Source organism: Etheostoma cragini, chromosome 22 (genome assembly GCF_013103735.1).
Source record: "Etheostoma cragini isolate CJK2018 chromosome 22, CSU_Ecrag_1.0, whole genome shotgun sequence".
Classification (NCBI taxonomy): Eukaryota; Metazoa; Chordata; class Actinopteri; order Perciformes; family Percidae; genus Etheostoma; species Etheostoma cragini.
In genome coordinates, this window is record NC_048428.1 from 8,547,032 (window position 1) to 8,561,557 (window position 14,526).

At 40.5% G+C, this 14,526-nt stretch overlaps 2 protein-coding genes across 2 annotated transcripts; one reads left to right on the top strand and one right to left on the bottom strand.

The window, feature by feature from the left end:
* Positions 1-673: 673 nt before the first annotated feature.
* LOC117937989 (fat storage-inducing transmembrane protein 1) lies at positions 674-5,006 on the top strand. The gene is made up of 2 exons (XM_034862305.1): positions 674-1,172; positions 3,191-5,006. The coding sequence occupies exons 1-2, from the start codon at positions 880-882 to the stop codon at positions 3,861-3,863; spliced, it is 966 nt and encodes a 321-aa protein (XP_034718196.1). The 5' UTR covers positions 674-879; the 3' UTR covers positions 3,864-5,006.
* psme1 (proteasome activator subunit 1) lies at positions 4,057-11,118 on the bottom strand. The gene is made up of 12 exons (XM_034862307.1): positions 10,884-11,118; positions 10,712-10,757; positions 10,379-10,411; positions 10,224-10,286; positions 9,885-9,986; positions 7,707-7,773; positions 6,855-6,952; positions 6,467-6,535; positions 6,293-6,360; positions 5,485-5,539; positions 4,882-4,968; positions 4,057-4,291 (listed from the first exon to the last, which is right to left on the bottom strand). Exons 2-12 carry the CDS (start codon positions 10,748-10,750, stop codon positions 4,211-4,213), a joined length of 762 nt encoding a protein of 253 aa, XP_034718198.1. The 5' UTR covers positions 10,751-10,757; positions 10,884-11,118; the 3' UTR covers positions 4,057-4,210.
* Positions 11,119-14,526: the final 3,408 nt, after the last annotated feature.

The window sequence follows — 14,526 nt, forward strand, 5'->3', positions numbered from 1 at the left end:
GTTATTGTTTTAGCACACAGAATTATCCTTACACTTAAAGAAGAAAAAAAAAATGTTTCCCATATGGACTCCAGCTTCCTATTACTTCAGTTAGTATGGATTCAGAGTCTATGAAAGTAGCGGGACTGGACGCCCTGGCTTGGGAAAACAGTTCCAGTAGGTTTTACCGAGCATAAATCCCGCGGAAAGACTAAATTTACTCAATTTGGCTCTGGGAGTTGAAGAGGCTTAAGAGGCTCTGGCCTGATGACTGGGCCTGGAAATACAGAAGACAACGTGCTGTGAGACACGCAGCTGTTCATGGCGCCAAATGCAGACTGGCAACAGTTTATAACTTCAATTAGTTTTGGCTCCAACAGCTGATGCTAAGAATGGAGAGACTAAAGGAGAACCAAAGAAGGAGGCAAGCCATCCATTTTTATGTCAGAATGAAATTGCAGCACACCAGTGAGTCTGAGTGTAAAGTAGTTTTTTTTCAAGCCATTACGCAAAAATTGGGTTTTACGTTGATGTTTTTGTATCATTTGTCATCCAATTGGACTAAATTCTTAAGGCGTTGGATCATTGCTTTGAGAATAAGGGGGTCAGTAACAGCAGCATCCATTACCATGTCCACACTCTGAGTCTGTGTTGTAGAGGGGGAGGGCTTCTGAGGGTGAAGAGGGCAGAGGGGTTGTATTTTTATAAACCATGTGCACTCCTGACACTGATAAAGTAGAAAGGCTCCCAGAGTAGAACGGATGTGCCTTGTAAAGACAAAAGAAAGTGAGGCAGACTCTACCACAGGGCCCTAGTTGGACACAAAGAGAGAAGAAGAAAGAAAACATAGAATTCCAACCAAAACTTCAAAAGCTATAACCAGGAAGCCAAACGGAGAACATGAACATGGATGTTAAGACTGAAAAGTCCTCGACTGGCTTCACACCAGAGATCAACTTGGAGAAGTTACACAAGATGGCTGCAGAGGTGATCCTGCTGGGGAAATTCATCCTCCGACTCCTGAATTCTGCTCTGGTGTTCGGCACAGACGTACTGGCCAGGTTTTTAGGAAGCCACCTGGTCAGACGGCATTTCCACCTGATGCTGTCTGCTTTGGTTCTGTTTGGTCCTGTGCTGAGTTTCTGGGTGTCGAGGTACAGCATCTTCGCTAACAGCAACCACTACCTGTACAGGTATGGTTGTCTTTCTGCTTTTTGAATGGAAATCTCATATTTATGACCTGTTGCCATTGCTGGAAATGTAACAAAGTAGCTGCATGATTTTCAGTTGGACCTGCATGTTAAATTTAAAACTGGCGTCAATACTCACATGGCACATATAACAACAGTGTAGGAGCCTGAAGGTCAGAGCAGTGAGCTTGTGACCGGGAGGATGTCGGTTCAATCCCCAGACCAACATCCGCAGGGGCGTCCGACAGGGATACCCGGGGCTCTCATGCGAGCATGATCCAAAAAGATGTTAGAATGAAACGCTGTAGATATGAGGAGGGGCCCATAGACGATGCCTTTCTACAAGGCCCAAAATGTTGTGCTATGCACCTGAACATCCGGCTGGGGAAAGTGAAAGAGCTGCCACCATTGAGGTGCCCTTGAGCAAGGCCCCTATTAACCCCAAGCAGTTTAGTGGAGCTGCTCCGTGGCCAGCAGATCAGACCGTGGTTGTACTGGGCAGCTTCCAGGTATACATTTGGGTGTGACTGTGTGAATGGGATCAGGGCGTTCCTGCAAAAGAGAGGCTTCCTCTCTGAGAACCTTTCCTGCATAAATAAAGGTAGGAAGAAGAAAAAAGAACAGTTAGAATTTCAGAATTCCAATTTTAAATTGCACTTTTACACCAAATTTATAGGTAGCCCTAGTCTTATAAATATAGTTCATATTTATAGGACGAATACATAGTCATACATTTTAATACATGGTCATTAATATGTCTCCTGAACATGATCTTGAACTGATATGACATCATACTACACACAAGTCTTTGTCTACTTGTGAAGAGTTTGACCCACAAAAATAAATAAAGTATAAATAATGAATATGAAAGATGAATGCATGCTTTACAGATAGTAAGATCAGACGTAAGTGTTCATTTTAATGTAGGCTACACACTCTGCCAACCTTTAGCCTATCATTCATAAAGCGAGATTATGTAACACTTTCCATAAAGCCGGCCTCCAAAACACATTGTAAATGGATGTATATGTTGCTATAATGAGCAAGCAGCAATTATAGAGTGTTATGATACTTGACCTAATAAGTCCTTATAAAAATGCATTATAATGTTTTATGATTATTGTGATAAAGCATTATGAATATTTATGAGTGCTTATATCTATACTGATACGGCATTGATTAAAACACATTATTAATGTGTTTATGGGCGCTTGATGGGGTGTGAGCCCCATGTGCAGGGGCTCGGTCCTGGCGACAGCGGTCGCGGGTTCAGTTCCGGCCTGCGACCCTTTGCCACATTTCTTTCCCTTCTCTGTCTCTCCTTTCAAGTCCAAGCTGTCCTGTTATATAGAGGCCTAAGAATGTGTTAACTAAATAAGATACACACATTCTTTGTCTTACAATTGGAAAGTTAAATATACGATTTAAATTGCACCCGTGCTCCATTCAGCACACTCAGGGTTTTTGCTGTTACAGGCTGACTTGGTCTGGTATGACCTGCTTCTTAGCTAATGCTAGTGAATGCTAGCTAACTTTGATTGACTCCTCTCTACTTGTGCTACCATGATTTAGCATTTACCTTTATCCTAACAGTCTCACTTGCCACCATTGTTCTCTTTAGGTTCCATTACACCTATCACTAGTATGTTCATGGTCCCTATCAAGCTGCCTCTTTCAAAGTACAGGAGTAAGCTAATACAAGTTTTTACATGAACTGAATTAAGGCATTTTGGGAGGTTATGTAGTGTGCTCTGATCTCATTAGTACTCATGTGTGAAGGCATTAGGGGAGCCATCATTCATCCTCTGTGAGAACCCATTTGTGGGGGATTTTAACAGATCAACATACTTGCTGCACTTGTATCAACTATAACCATGTAGTGATGAACTAGGTGCATTATTTCTACCTTGTTAAGTTCCAGTAGATCTGATTAGGATGAGGCAAAAAGTTGTGCTTTTTATCACAATATTGGATTGTTTTGACGTTCTATTTTCATGTAACGCTGCTCTCTGCTCTTGCAGAAAGTTCCTCAAGTCCACTTGGGGTTGGACCTGCATCTTCACAGCTTCCTTCATGCTTCTCCTCTCCCTCTCAGCCTGCCACTCCCCCTCTCGCCTCCTCCGCCACCTCTCCCGGATAGGGGTGGTGGGGTTGCTGTGGTGGGGCTGTCGGAGTCTCCTGACCCTGCTGGAGGATGCCACAGGACACTGTTACGAACCTATGATCCCTGACCAGGACATCCAAGGCACCGGCTCCTCGCTACAGCCCCTGCTGCTGCTGCATGCCGACCAGACCAAAGCCTCCTGCCTCCGAGACGGCATGGTGTGGAGAGGTTACGAAGTGTCCCAGGACGTCCTCATCATCTGCTTGTGTTGCCTGCTGCTTGTGGAGGAAATGTCTGTCTTTGGGCTTTACCTGGCCCAAGCAAAGACTCTGCAGAGGTCCCATGATGCCCCTTTAAGGTTCATCTTCCTCCTGTGTGTGGTTCTACTTGGCGTTTGGATTTTCTTGCTTCTGTGTTTGCTTGCACACTTCCCCAAGTTCCCCTCTCAGCATCTAGGAGGAGCTCTGGGCTACCTGGGATGGAGAGGACTCTATCAGGGCTGGTACAGACTCACACCGAGTTGGGGCTGTCCTGGTTTGCCGGGAGAGGGACTTATTACCACCACAGACAAGGACACGCAGACTCAGTAGTGTGAAACCCTCAGCAGATTTGGGGGATGTGGTTGTGATCTTGAAAGCTTAGGTTCAAGTTTTGGAAAGGGAAAATGGCTTCTCATTAGGCCTGTGAAGAGAATCTAGGCAGAGTATATCACCTGTAAAAACCCTTTGATAACACAACCACAATTTTAAATTGTCATTTAGACAAAAGAAGAGTAGCCAGAAGTATCGGAATCGTGTTGCTTTATTTTGTTATCTGAACCAAAATGAATCCACATTAAGAAAAAGAAGACATCTTTGTCAGAGCGGGTGTATTGTTACATGAGTGTCATACTACACTAGGTGTATCTTGTTAGAAAGCCTGCGAGTGTGCTGGAGTCTCAGTAGATGAGAGCCTTGCCGTCTCCTCTGGGCTTCTTAATCTTGTCATAGTTCTTGTTAATGATGTCAAACAGCACAGCCTGCGGGGAGAGAGATACGGAAAGAGACATCAGTGGAAATGAAGTGTGAGGAAGATATAAGAAAGATCTACGGCATGTGAGAGACAGAGAGGGCAGAAGCGGTAATAAAAGAGAGAGAGAGAGACGCCCAGATCCAGAGCAGTATTTGTGTCAAACAACTCCTTTCATCATCTCCTGTACCGTCTTGTTCATTAACAGCATTAAACACAGGAGGACAATAGCCGGAAGAAGACAAACAGTGATTAATGGATAGGAGATGGAGCGCCAATCAATTTAACACTAGCACAGCAATTAGTTTAATTACCGTCCTATTAGGAAGGAATGGATTCCATTTAGCTATCATCCCTGTTGCTGGGACACGACTGGAATATTTTAAATATGTGTGAGTAAGTTGTATTCAAAGTACAGTACATATTATCGCGGATGGTATATTAAGTTGGATGCATGTGATTTACACTCTTTAAAAGACATGGGCGCAGACTATAGTCCAGTCAAACTGCATTATCAGTTGTGTGTTAACATCTTCTTTACAATTTTCTATCCATTCTCAGATTGTTCTAACAGTGAACAACGGGGCCTAGGTATCTTACATATGTGTTGCAGATGTCCAGGACCACGAGGCGGAGCTCACAGTACTGATACTGGTCCAGCTCATGAACCAGCTGTCTGTAGTCTCCCTGTGGCAGAAAACACAAGGCAGAGAGTTCAAATGCAATAAACATCCAGTACATGGCACATCGAGTGTGTACCCAGTTTACACAGAGCAGAACATTGTCAACAAGTCATTATTTCACACACACACACACACACACACACACACACACACACACACACACACACACACACACACACACACACACACACACACACACACACACACACACACACACACACACACACACACACACACACACACACACACACACACCTTTTTTGAGGGTGCATTTTTTGCCTTCCTTTGTATAGGACAGCTTAGGAGAGAGAAGGGAATCACATGCAGCAAAGGGCCACAGGTCGGAGTCAAACCGGCGGCCACTAGGTCCAGGAGCAAACATATATCTGGGCGTCCACTCTGCTAGGTGAGCTACTCATTTCTTTCATCTTAAATTATTCTGTCACTATTAGTACAGAGAACCACACATACATGTATAAAGTGTTCCACTGTGACAACAGACACAACATGAGATACTGACCACGTGGGTTTGCTTGGAAGCTTTGGCCACAGCGTCGCCTCTCTCATTGTAATACCTAACAGACAGAAGAAAGAGAAGGTACTTCATTTATAACAGTCATAAACTGGATATTTTATTGGCTAAAATCACCCTGGGTGCCCCAGGAAATGTCCAAATATCTGTTATTGTTGTGATCTAATTGTAATTAAAGCAAGAGTGTAACTTTAGCTGATCAGCAGCTACTGTGGCTACAAGTGACAGTTATAAAGAGTGCTAAACGCTAAACTACTGATCAATAGAATAATGCATTTTTCCAGTGTTAACCGTGTCCCTATGACAGTTGGTCATTAATGTATTGTTCAAATATTTGTAAAAAGAAGTGGTGCCAAGGTGGCATTGGTGAAATATTTGTAAAAATAATTAAATTTGCATTAATTTGACATTATAGTCACGGTCTGTTCTCTTCCTGTGAAACGGTTTCAAAGGTTTGAGGACTCATCCTGCCCTGGGGGGGGGGGTTCAAAGAAAACAACTTTTCAAGTTTTGATGTTGCGCCTCCACGACTATAAATCCTGCATGTTACCCGATGGGTGCATGTAATAAGACCAACATGGCCTAACGTTACACTTTTCAAGCTTTTGAACACGTTACATTCGGCCTACTAAAAAAGTAGTTTGACAGTTTAGTTCAAATGCTAAGCTAAGTTAGTTCAAATGCTAAGCTAAAGCATTCACACCCGCACAGATGAACAAGTGTTAGTGTAATTGCATCTTCAGTTCAAATTCCATCATTGAGATAATAATACAAATCTGCCGGTCTGGGGCCTTACTTTGAAATCTGAGTTTGGAACCCCTCGATCTTGGTGCGTGTGTTGGTCAGCAGCTCAAACACCTTCTCCTGTTGGACAAACAAAGATATTAAACCAAACTGGGCACACACAAGTGTTCAAACATCTGTTCAAGACACATTGTGTTGCTCCACCAAGTCGTCGCCGGTTACCAACCTGGACAGCCACTCCAAAGTTGTTCCCATCTTCAATCCTAGGGATTTGGAGTTGCACCCACATTGACACCTGCCAGGGAAATCTGAATGTATTAATATCTAGTGTGAAATATGAGCATGTCATATAGCTCTGAAACAGCCCCATTTAAAAACACACTCAATAGAGGGAAGATCATTTGTCATAACTATTCATTTGAAACATGGCATGTGAGCTCCTGCCCTGTCTATTCCACTTTAAAAGCAAGCTTTGTTACATTAATAAACCATAAGCACTCAAAGGTGTATTCCTTACATATGTTGTGCACTGGATACGTAAAAGGTAGTACCACATCTAGACTGACTGATTTGTTGGTATAAAATGGAGTGAAGAGCTGAATTAAGAGACTGACTGTGTTGAGCTTCTCCTTCAGTGTCTGGATCTGAGGCTTGACCTCCTGCAGGAGACTCTCCACTCGCTCGTTGCTGCAGATGGGACCACAAGGAGGCCCTGGTGGACAAAACCGCCCCAAACAGGGCTTCACTTAGTACAGTATCAGGACATTCTGGTTTAGTTGGGCATTTTGAACGGGAATAAACAATGAAAACTGGTTAACTGTTAATAGTTATTTCAGGTGGATCAATCGGTTAACCACGGCATACATGGTTTTGTTTAAGTTAAAGGAACACGCTGACTTATTGGGACTTTAGCTTTGTTGATTTGCTGAGAATATAGCTCTCATTTCGTATGCGGTTAGAAAACGACTGTGTCTCACGTGACCTTGTTATTTGTCTGTGACTATACAAATCACAACATGTAAACAGAAACATGTTGGCGTTCTTATGTCATTTATTGGGAGCAGTAGGCTAGATGGAGCTGGTTACCTCCAGGATCTGCGCTAGGCTAGCGGTGGGTGAGTCCGACAGAGTTACACACGGAGATGAGAAGGGTATGTATGGTCTTGTCTAACTCCGGGGGATACGGTGAATGACCTTAAGTCCCAATAAGTCGGTGTGTTTCTTTAAAGTTGGACTCAATATGTTCAAATATTCCATGTATTTAGTATCACTATCATTATAGTTGACTTCTTGCAATGACATTAAACTTTGCAAATCAAAGTCCTGGCATAGAAACATTTTCATACACCAGCCTCCATTCATATTTTCTTCAGTCTACCACCTTCACCTCATTAAAGAAATACTCAATCAAAGAGGACTGAAATAACAAACAGGGGTGTACTTGATTAATAGGGACTCATCTCTACCTGAATCTTCATCCTCTTTATCGCTGTCCTTGTCTTTCTTCCCCTCCTTCCCCTCCTTTGCCTCCTTCTGCAATATGAGCACAGAAGGCAGCAGGTCAAAGAGTTTCCACTGCCTATTAATCTCGTAGACAGCTCTCCCACATGTTTTTTCCCCCTTGGCTAAATGAAGATGTTAAATGTTGGATTTTTTCCCCTTTGTATTAGAAATGTAACCTAGTTCGGCGGTCCCTGCTCCCTGCACCCATCCTCTGAATGAATGCACTGCAATTGCCTCAGGTTTTTTCCCCAGAGTTGCTATATGTAAATATTCTTTCAACCCATTTCCCCCCCACATAAAACTACCAACACTGGCAGCATTGGACTTTTTCCTCCTTTGAATCCATGTTTACAACATGATAGCAACCACTAAAACAGAAGGGACATCTGTAAAAATATCTTATGCTTTAGAGCCAAGAGTTTTGTGCTCTATTGAGCACCAGCAAGATACTTCTATCCCTTCTTTTGTGTACTAGTCTAATAAAAACATAATTGGAATAGGACTGGCTAAACACATCAACTTAGTTTTTTTATTTTTTTAAATGACCACACAAAATAAAAGCCCCTCTCAACTTGTTGTTTGCATGTTTGTGTGTTTACTTGTTTTGTTTTTTTTGCTTTTACTATAGCAAACTGCTGCTGCTGTAACAAGGGAATTTCCCCACTGTGGGATGAATGAAGTCTTATCTAATCTAACTGCCAACTTGTAAAGCAGTATTTGGAAATGGCCCTCAGGTTCAGTGTTACTTCAGTGTACGCTAAGTATAAACCCCTGACTGAGGATCTCAGTCGAGAGGTGTAATGCTGCTAAAGAAATTCAATAATACTTTACTAAGACTCCTTATCATAAAGCCTATTACATGCTTTAAATATGGCACTGCACTCCACCCTCTGAAATGTATTTAGCAATTGCCTCTTAACAAATTGCCGATAATGGCAGAATGAATCCTAGTGGCAATTACTGTAGTCAAACAAAGACATGTCTTAATCCTCAGATACAGGGGTCCTCAATGTTTTTAGGCCAAGGACCCCTTAGCTAAAAAGAGAGCGCAGGGAGACCCTACTATGGGCATTGGATCAAGGATATTGGCTGGATGGATGAAAATAGATCGCTGAATGTTGATATACTATTTATAAATCATGGAGAGCTGGGCGATATGGAGAAAATCACCATGTTTTTTACCTTAAGGTATGAAACACATGGGTATCAGGTTATATGCAACTACAATAAAAACGGTAAATCTAATAAGATATTTAACAAACAAAAAAATGTCCTTAGACTTCAAAGAGTTGATCTAGAATAGAGCCCGACCAAAAAAGGATTTTTCAGGCAGATACCAATATGAATATTTGGTTATTTAAAAAAATGCCAGATATATATATATATATATATATATATATTTTATACTCTTATTTGAGTTCTCACTAAAATAATATGATAATTGGTTTAATTGTCACAATAGAACAGAGAAACATCAAAATATATCAATGTTTTGATAAATAAAATGTGTAAATATACAAACTTAAGATACAAAACTTAAAGTCCTTTGAACAAAAACACATTAACAAAAAATAAGAGTGTTGCCAACAGGGTCGTTGTAGAGTGCCCTCTGGTGGACAAACTATGCTATACTATCATTTATTTGTCGTAAATAAATGCTTCTGATGAATGAAAATTAAAATTTAGATATATATATATTTTTGTAATTGGCCATTCTAAATGCCGATTATCGATAAATTGGGACATGCCCAATATCTATCAATAATATCAACCCGGCGATATATCGGTCAGGCTCTAATGAAGAACATCCATGTGGAAGGCATAGTGTGTGGTGTGGATGGCTACCATAATGGCAACCTAACATGGCAATGCAAATTAAATGTTTTTTTTTTTTTTTTTTTTTAACGAATAGGCCGATTTCCCTTTGTTAATATGTTGGATTAATGTTAATGGATATTTTAAGATATATTTTCAATTACTTTTTCAAATAAAAAAACAAAAAAACAATAATGTGGCAGCCCTGCTGCAGTAACTCTGAGGAGCCAATGGGGGTGACGGACCCAACCAGCATGGCCCCTTCATTAGAGTTACATGCATTTTTCAGACAACACAGCTTTAAACCTAAGTAGCATTGGGCCTACCTCCTCCTTCTTCTTGCGTTTGGCCTCCTCTTTAACGGGGTCTGGGATTGGGATGTCCAGCGGAGCCTTCAGGGATGCCAGGTCTTCACAGCTGAAAGATGTCTGACAGAAAACATAAATGTCCTGTTACTTCTGACAACTCTTCATATATCAACACACCCTTTAACACATCATGGACTCTCAAACAGCCCATGATTTGACATCATTTCATCTAAAACAAAAAAAGAAAATGTCATTATAAATAGTTTTATTGTGAAGGAAAGAGAACAAGCCGTCATAGAATAGTAATCTGTTGTTGAAGAGACCCCCAAGACCCTGCAGGACCTCACAGAATAATACCTTCAACAACATCTGCAGCTCTTCAATCTTCTGAGGGAAATATTTGGAAACCAGCTCTTCGGCCTACAGTTAAAAACAAAAATAATAATGATGCAAGACTTTATACCACTGGGAACAATGTGACAGCTGGGAGTTTAGTTACTTGGATGAATTACCTCCTTTGTGAGTTTTTGGCAGAAGTCATCTACCTGCAATACAGAGATTAATATGATTAAGTTCGCATCCGTTTCCTTTATATTTCGCCACATGAAGGATATTTGGTAAAAAAGAAAAACTAGTCCTGTTCACACAGCTTTAAACAGGCCATTTTGCAGCTATTACCTGCTCACCTCATATGACCCAGCTGTATGTTATCAGGAAAAACACTTTTCTGCTCACCTGTTAGCGTCACTGACACACCAACCGACAGTTTGTAGGGAAAGTGGGTTTGAAATATATGTTGCTACATATATTAGCACTTTTGAAATCGTGCTAGCATGAGCGCTCACCTGTTTCTTCGACTCGAGATGAATACCCAGAGAAGCCATGTCGTCTCTGTAAGTTAGGAAAGATACTTCAAGTTTAGAAAAGCGTTTACACTTCAACTAAGCTGTGGTAACGAATAATAACCTTTTTATGTGTGTAATTCAATGCCAGTGCACGACACGCAACAATACTCACAGTTAGTCAGCATAAAAAGCGAAAATGAAAGTACATTTGGACAGTTCCGTACTTTCCCCGAGTACAAGATCAAATATTTCCGTTGCATTGTGGGACTTGTAGTTTTTAGGAGGCTTCTGGGATTTAATTTTCCATAACAAAAGCCACTGATGATAAATGTTCTAGATAGCCTCGCAGCACAAACCTACTCACAGAAATCCCTATGTGTATGAAATGGCAACTATTTCTTCAACGGTCGGTTATTGTTATCTGTTTTTTGTTTAATACAGTGATAAAGAGGGGGGAAAGCAGTACTTGGGTAATGGAAAAGATAAAAAGTTTTTTAAAAAGTTTCTTAAAAAAAAAAAAGTTACCTCATCCTCCTCAAATTTAAATACACATGTTTTTTTAAATCCAAAGAAGGAAAAAAGACGAGAAAATTCTACATCAATTTATGTAAAACAAAATGTATTATATAAAAAATCAACGCATTTTGACATGTCTGTGCTTAGTGAAGTGTGCACAAACACCTGTTTTCCATCTAGCATATGAAGCCCATTTCCACAAGTTATCACGCATGTAGCAGCCCATAATGCAGTGGTTTCATTAAATGTTTTTCTTTTGTAAGTTATGACTGTGTCCACTAGGTGATGCTGCTGTTCTAAATGGAGTAAATCAAAGTGCTCTGTGGCAAGCTACAGAGAACAGAAAATGATTAACATTATCAGAGTAAACCTGGGAAGGTAATCTAAATCATATGCTTACATAAAAGGGTATATGAACCAGTTAGCCTCAAAGACACCAAGATTCTTCTGTAAAATATATTCAAAATGATTGAACTGTAAAATGGAATGGATCTTTTCTCTGTCAAAGTATTTAAATCATAGGATGGATTTACAGTTTTTTTCCAACTGCTTACACACAAAATCTTTGCATGTCACACGGTTTTTGAAACCTCCCACTCATACCTACACACCAAATCTCCACACCCATATGCTATTTCTTAGCTTTTCACTCACTTTTTAACCCTCCTGTTGTCCTCGGGTCAAATTTGTCCCCTTTTTAAAATGTTTCTATGTCAGAATTTTGGGTTTCTTTCAACCAAATGGTTAAAAAAATGTATCCTGGAAGGTTTAGTTTCCACTCTTCACAAGTAAAAGAAATTATCAGTTTTCTACTTTCATTGAATTTGGGTGTATTATTCAACTGTATAGCATTTGAAGAATAACTGATAAAAGAACATAAAATAATGAACAAAAGTGACGCAAAATGTCCAAAGTGCCAAAACAAAATCAACAAAATCGTCAAAAAAAGTGAGAAAAGGCATCATGAAAAGCAACAAGAGTCCATAAAGATGGCAAAAACGTCAAAAACACAAGGGTTAATTACATAAAAGACTTTTTTCAAAACACTACCCACAATTCTCGGCCTAAGACAAAAAAAGTCTAACAGGAAGGGACTTGCTTTCCTTTTCTAAACACAACCAATCAAAATGGCAGTTATTCACCAGTGCACAGACACACACCTCACAGGTGCAAACACATTACAGTAACCAATCACTGCCTTAGTATAGGCCTATAAATAGGTAAAAGGTCAGATTACCTGTTTTGGACATTGGATGCCAACAATAGACAGAGAGCAAGGGGAGGAGGAGGAGGAAGGAGGAGGAAGGAGGAAGAAGGAGGAGGAGGAAGGAGGAAGGAGGAAGGAGGAAGGAGATCCATCTCTGATGAGATCAGGGCCACACTTATTCATCATGAAAGAAGCCTATCTTGAGTGGCTTTACAGTGGTGTCCATACTTAAACCTTCAGGCATCTAATGGCTGTTTCAGCATTATACAGTAAATCAATCAGACTTTGTTCTGAAACGGCATACCATCCCCTCCCCCCCAGCCCCTACACACAAGCACACACACGCACACCCACACGCACCAATCTCAGCAGATTACTTTCACTCCAGAACATTGCAAATGTAGACATAAGCATATATAAGACAACAGAGCTTTAGATTTAGAACAACATTGTGTACATGTTATGTCCAAAAATGTACCATAATGAAAAAAGTCTTTACCATTTGAATCAAATGCTTCATTTTGAGATATGTTTATTGCATTTTAAACGCAGTCTTTTATTTTGAAGGAGATGTGAGGCATTTAGGATTTTGTTTTTACAGGTTTGAAAAAAGGAGACATAGTTTTAAAAAGGTGTGCAAGCAGTTGTAAAAAACTGTAATACAAAACAATAGGCATAAACGGTCTGGTGAAAGTTATCCAAAGACAAATCTCCTTTGCAATCAGACAATCCCACCATTTCATGTCAGTATTGGTTACTATAAACCTGAGGCCAAAGCGTGTTGCTCTATTGCATCCATGCATGCATTCCAGTGATGTTGGATCGGATCTGCTGTTGCACATCTGCTGCTGCGTGTGCTATTTCACCAGGAGCTCCAGGAGCTGTGTGGACAGAGCCGGGGGTGGTTGACCCAATCAGGTTAAACCCCAACAGATATACAGGATCCTGAGTGGACAGAAAGGATGCCACAGCCTCCCATTGTAAACAAAATCCAGGTCATTTGCACTGTTACATGCCATCATTATGTAAACATACTCTGTGTTTTAGCAGACTTTAACAGGGGAAGTCTGAATGTCTAATCACATCAGTAGATGAATAAACCCTACGTAGATTAAATCACTTGGCTGATAAATCAGTGATAACTTGCTATTGAATCCCTCTACTGACCCTCAACAGTTTTTGTGTAGAATAATAGTTGTTCACTTTTACAGACTGCATAAATCTTTGTAATGTCTGGCTGGACATCTGTAGTGTGTAGTATCAGTGAGACACAATAAGCCATCACTCGTCAGACATGCGGATCCAAAGGGCAAAGGGTGCACTTGTTTGCAGTGCGTCGACCATTAGTTAATGACTCTTTGATTTGATTGAGTGAGTGATTACACCTCAGTGCGGACTATGTTATTCAGTTCAGAGGCTGTTGAGAAATACTGCGGACAAAGGTTGTGTTTCTGAACAAAATTGGGGCAGGGAGAGATGGGAGGAGGGGAAGTGGGAGTACTTTAGGATTTGTGACTGACAGTGACAGTAAATGATCTCTTTCTACAGTGTTACTACAGGACTTCAACGTCCCTCCACGGTTACACTCCGACCATATTAACTCATTCCATGCTGACAGTATTAAGGATACAGTGTGTATGGTGTCTAAAACGCTCCCTTGCACTGAATTGTGAACACTATCTCACACAATATTTACCACACATTGTAAACTTCTTTTATATTACTGTATGTGTATTTCTTGAATATATTTTTAATTGATCGTGGGTGAAGATCTATATGAAGTTCCTTATGACAAATTGCGGCTGCTTTTTCAGCAAGAAAACTTCATTTATATTCCTCGTTAAAACCTACATGGTTATGGCAAGACACTGTTTAGCTTGTTAGAAATACAGACAGCTTGCATTGCACATTATATTAAATAACTTCTAATAAAGCTAATATGACCTTTGAAAATGGCTGAAGGGAAAATGTAAAAAAAGAACAACATTATGTAAATGTAAATGTAAATGTGCTGTATTTACACTCACCGGCCACTTTATTAGGTACACCTGTCCAACTGCTCGTTAACACTTAATTTCTAAGCAGCCAATCA

Coding starts and splice junctions, on each gene's coding strand:
- LOC117937989 (XM_034862305.1), top strand. CDS start 880: ATGAACATGGATGTTAAGACTGAAAAGTCCTCGACTGGCTTCACACCA. Junction 1,173..3,190: donor AGCAACCACTACCTGTACAG/GTATGGTTGTCT, acceptor CTGCTCTTGCAG/AAAGTTCCTCAAGTCCACTT.
- psme1 (XM_034862307.1), bottom strand. CDS start 10,750: ATGGCTTCTCTGGGTATTCATCTCGAGTCGAAGAAACAG. Junction 9,987..10,223: donor AGCTGCAGATGTTGTTGAAG/GTATTATTCTGT, acceptor GTTTTCTGTCAG/ACATCTTTCAGCTGTGAAGA. Junction 4,292..4,881: donor TGGACATCTGCAACACATAT/GTAAGATACCTA, acceptor CTCTCCCCGCAG/GCTGTGCTGTTTGACATCAT.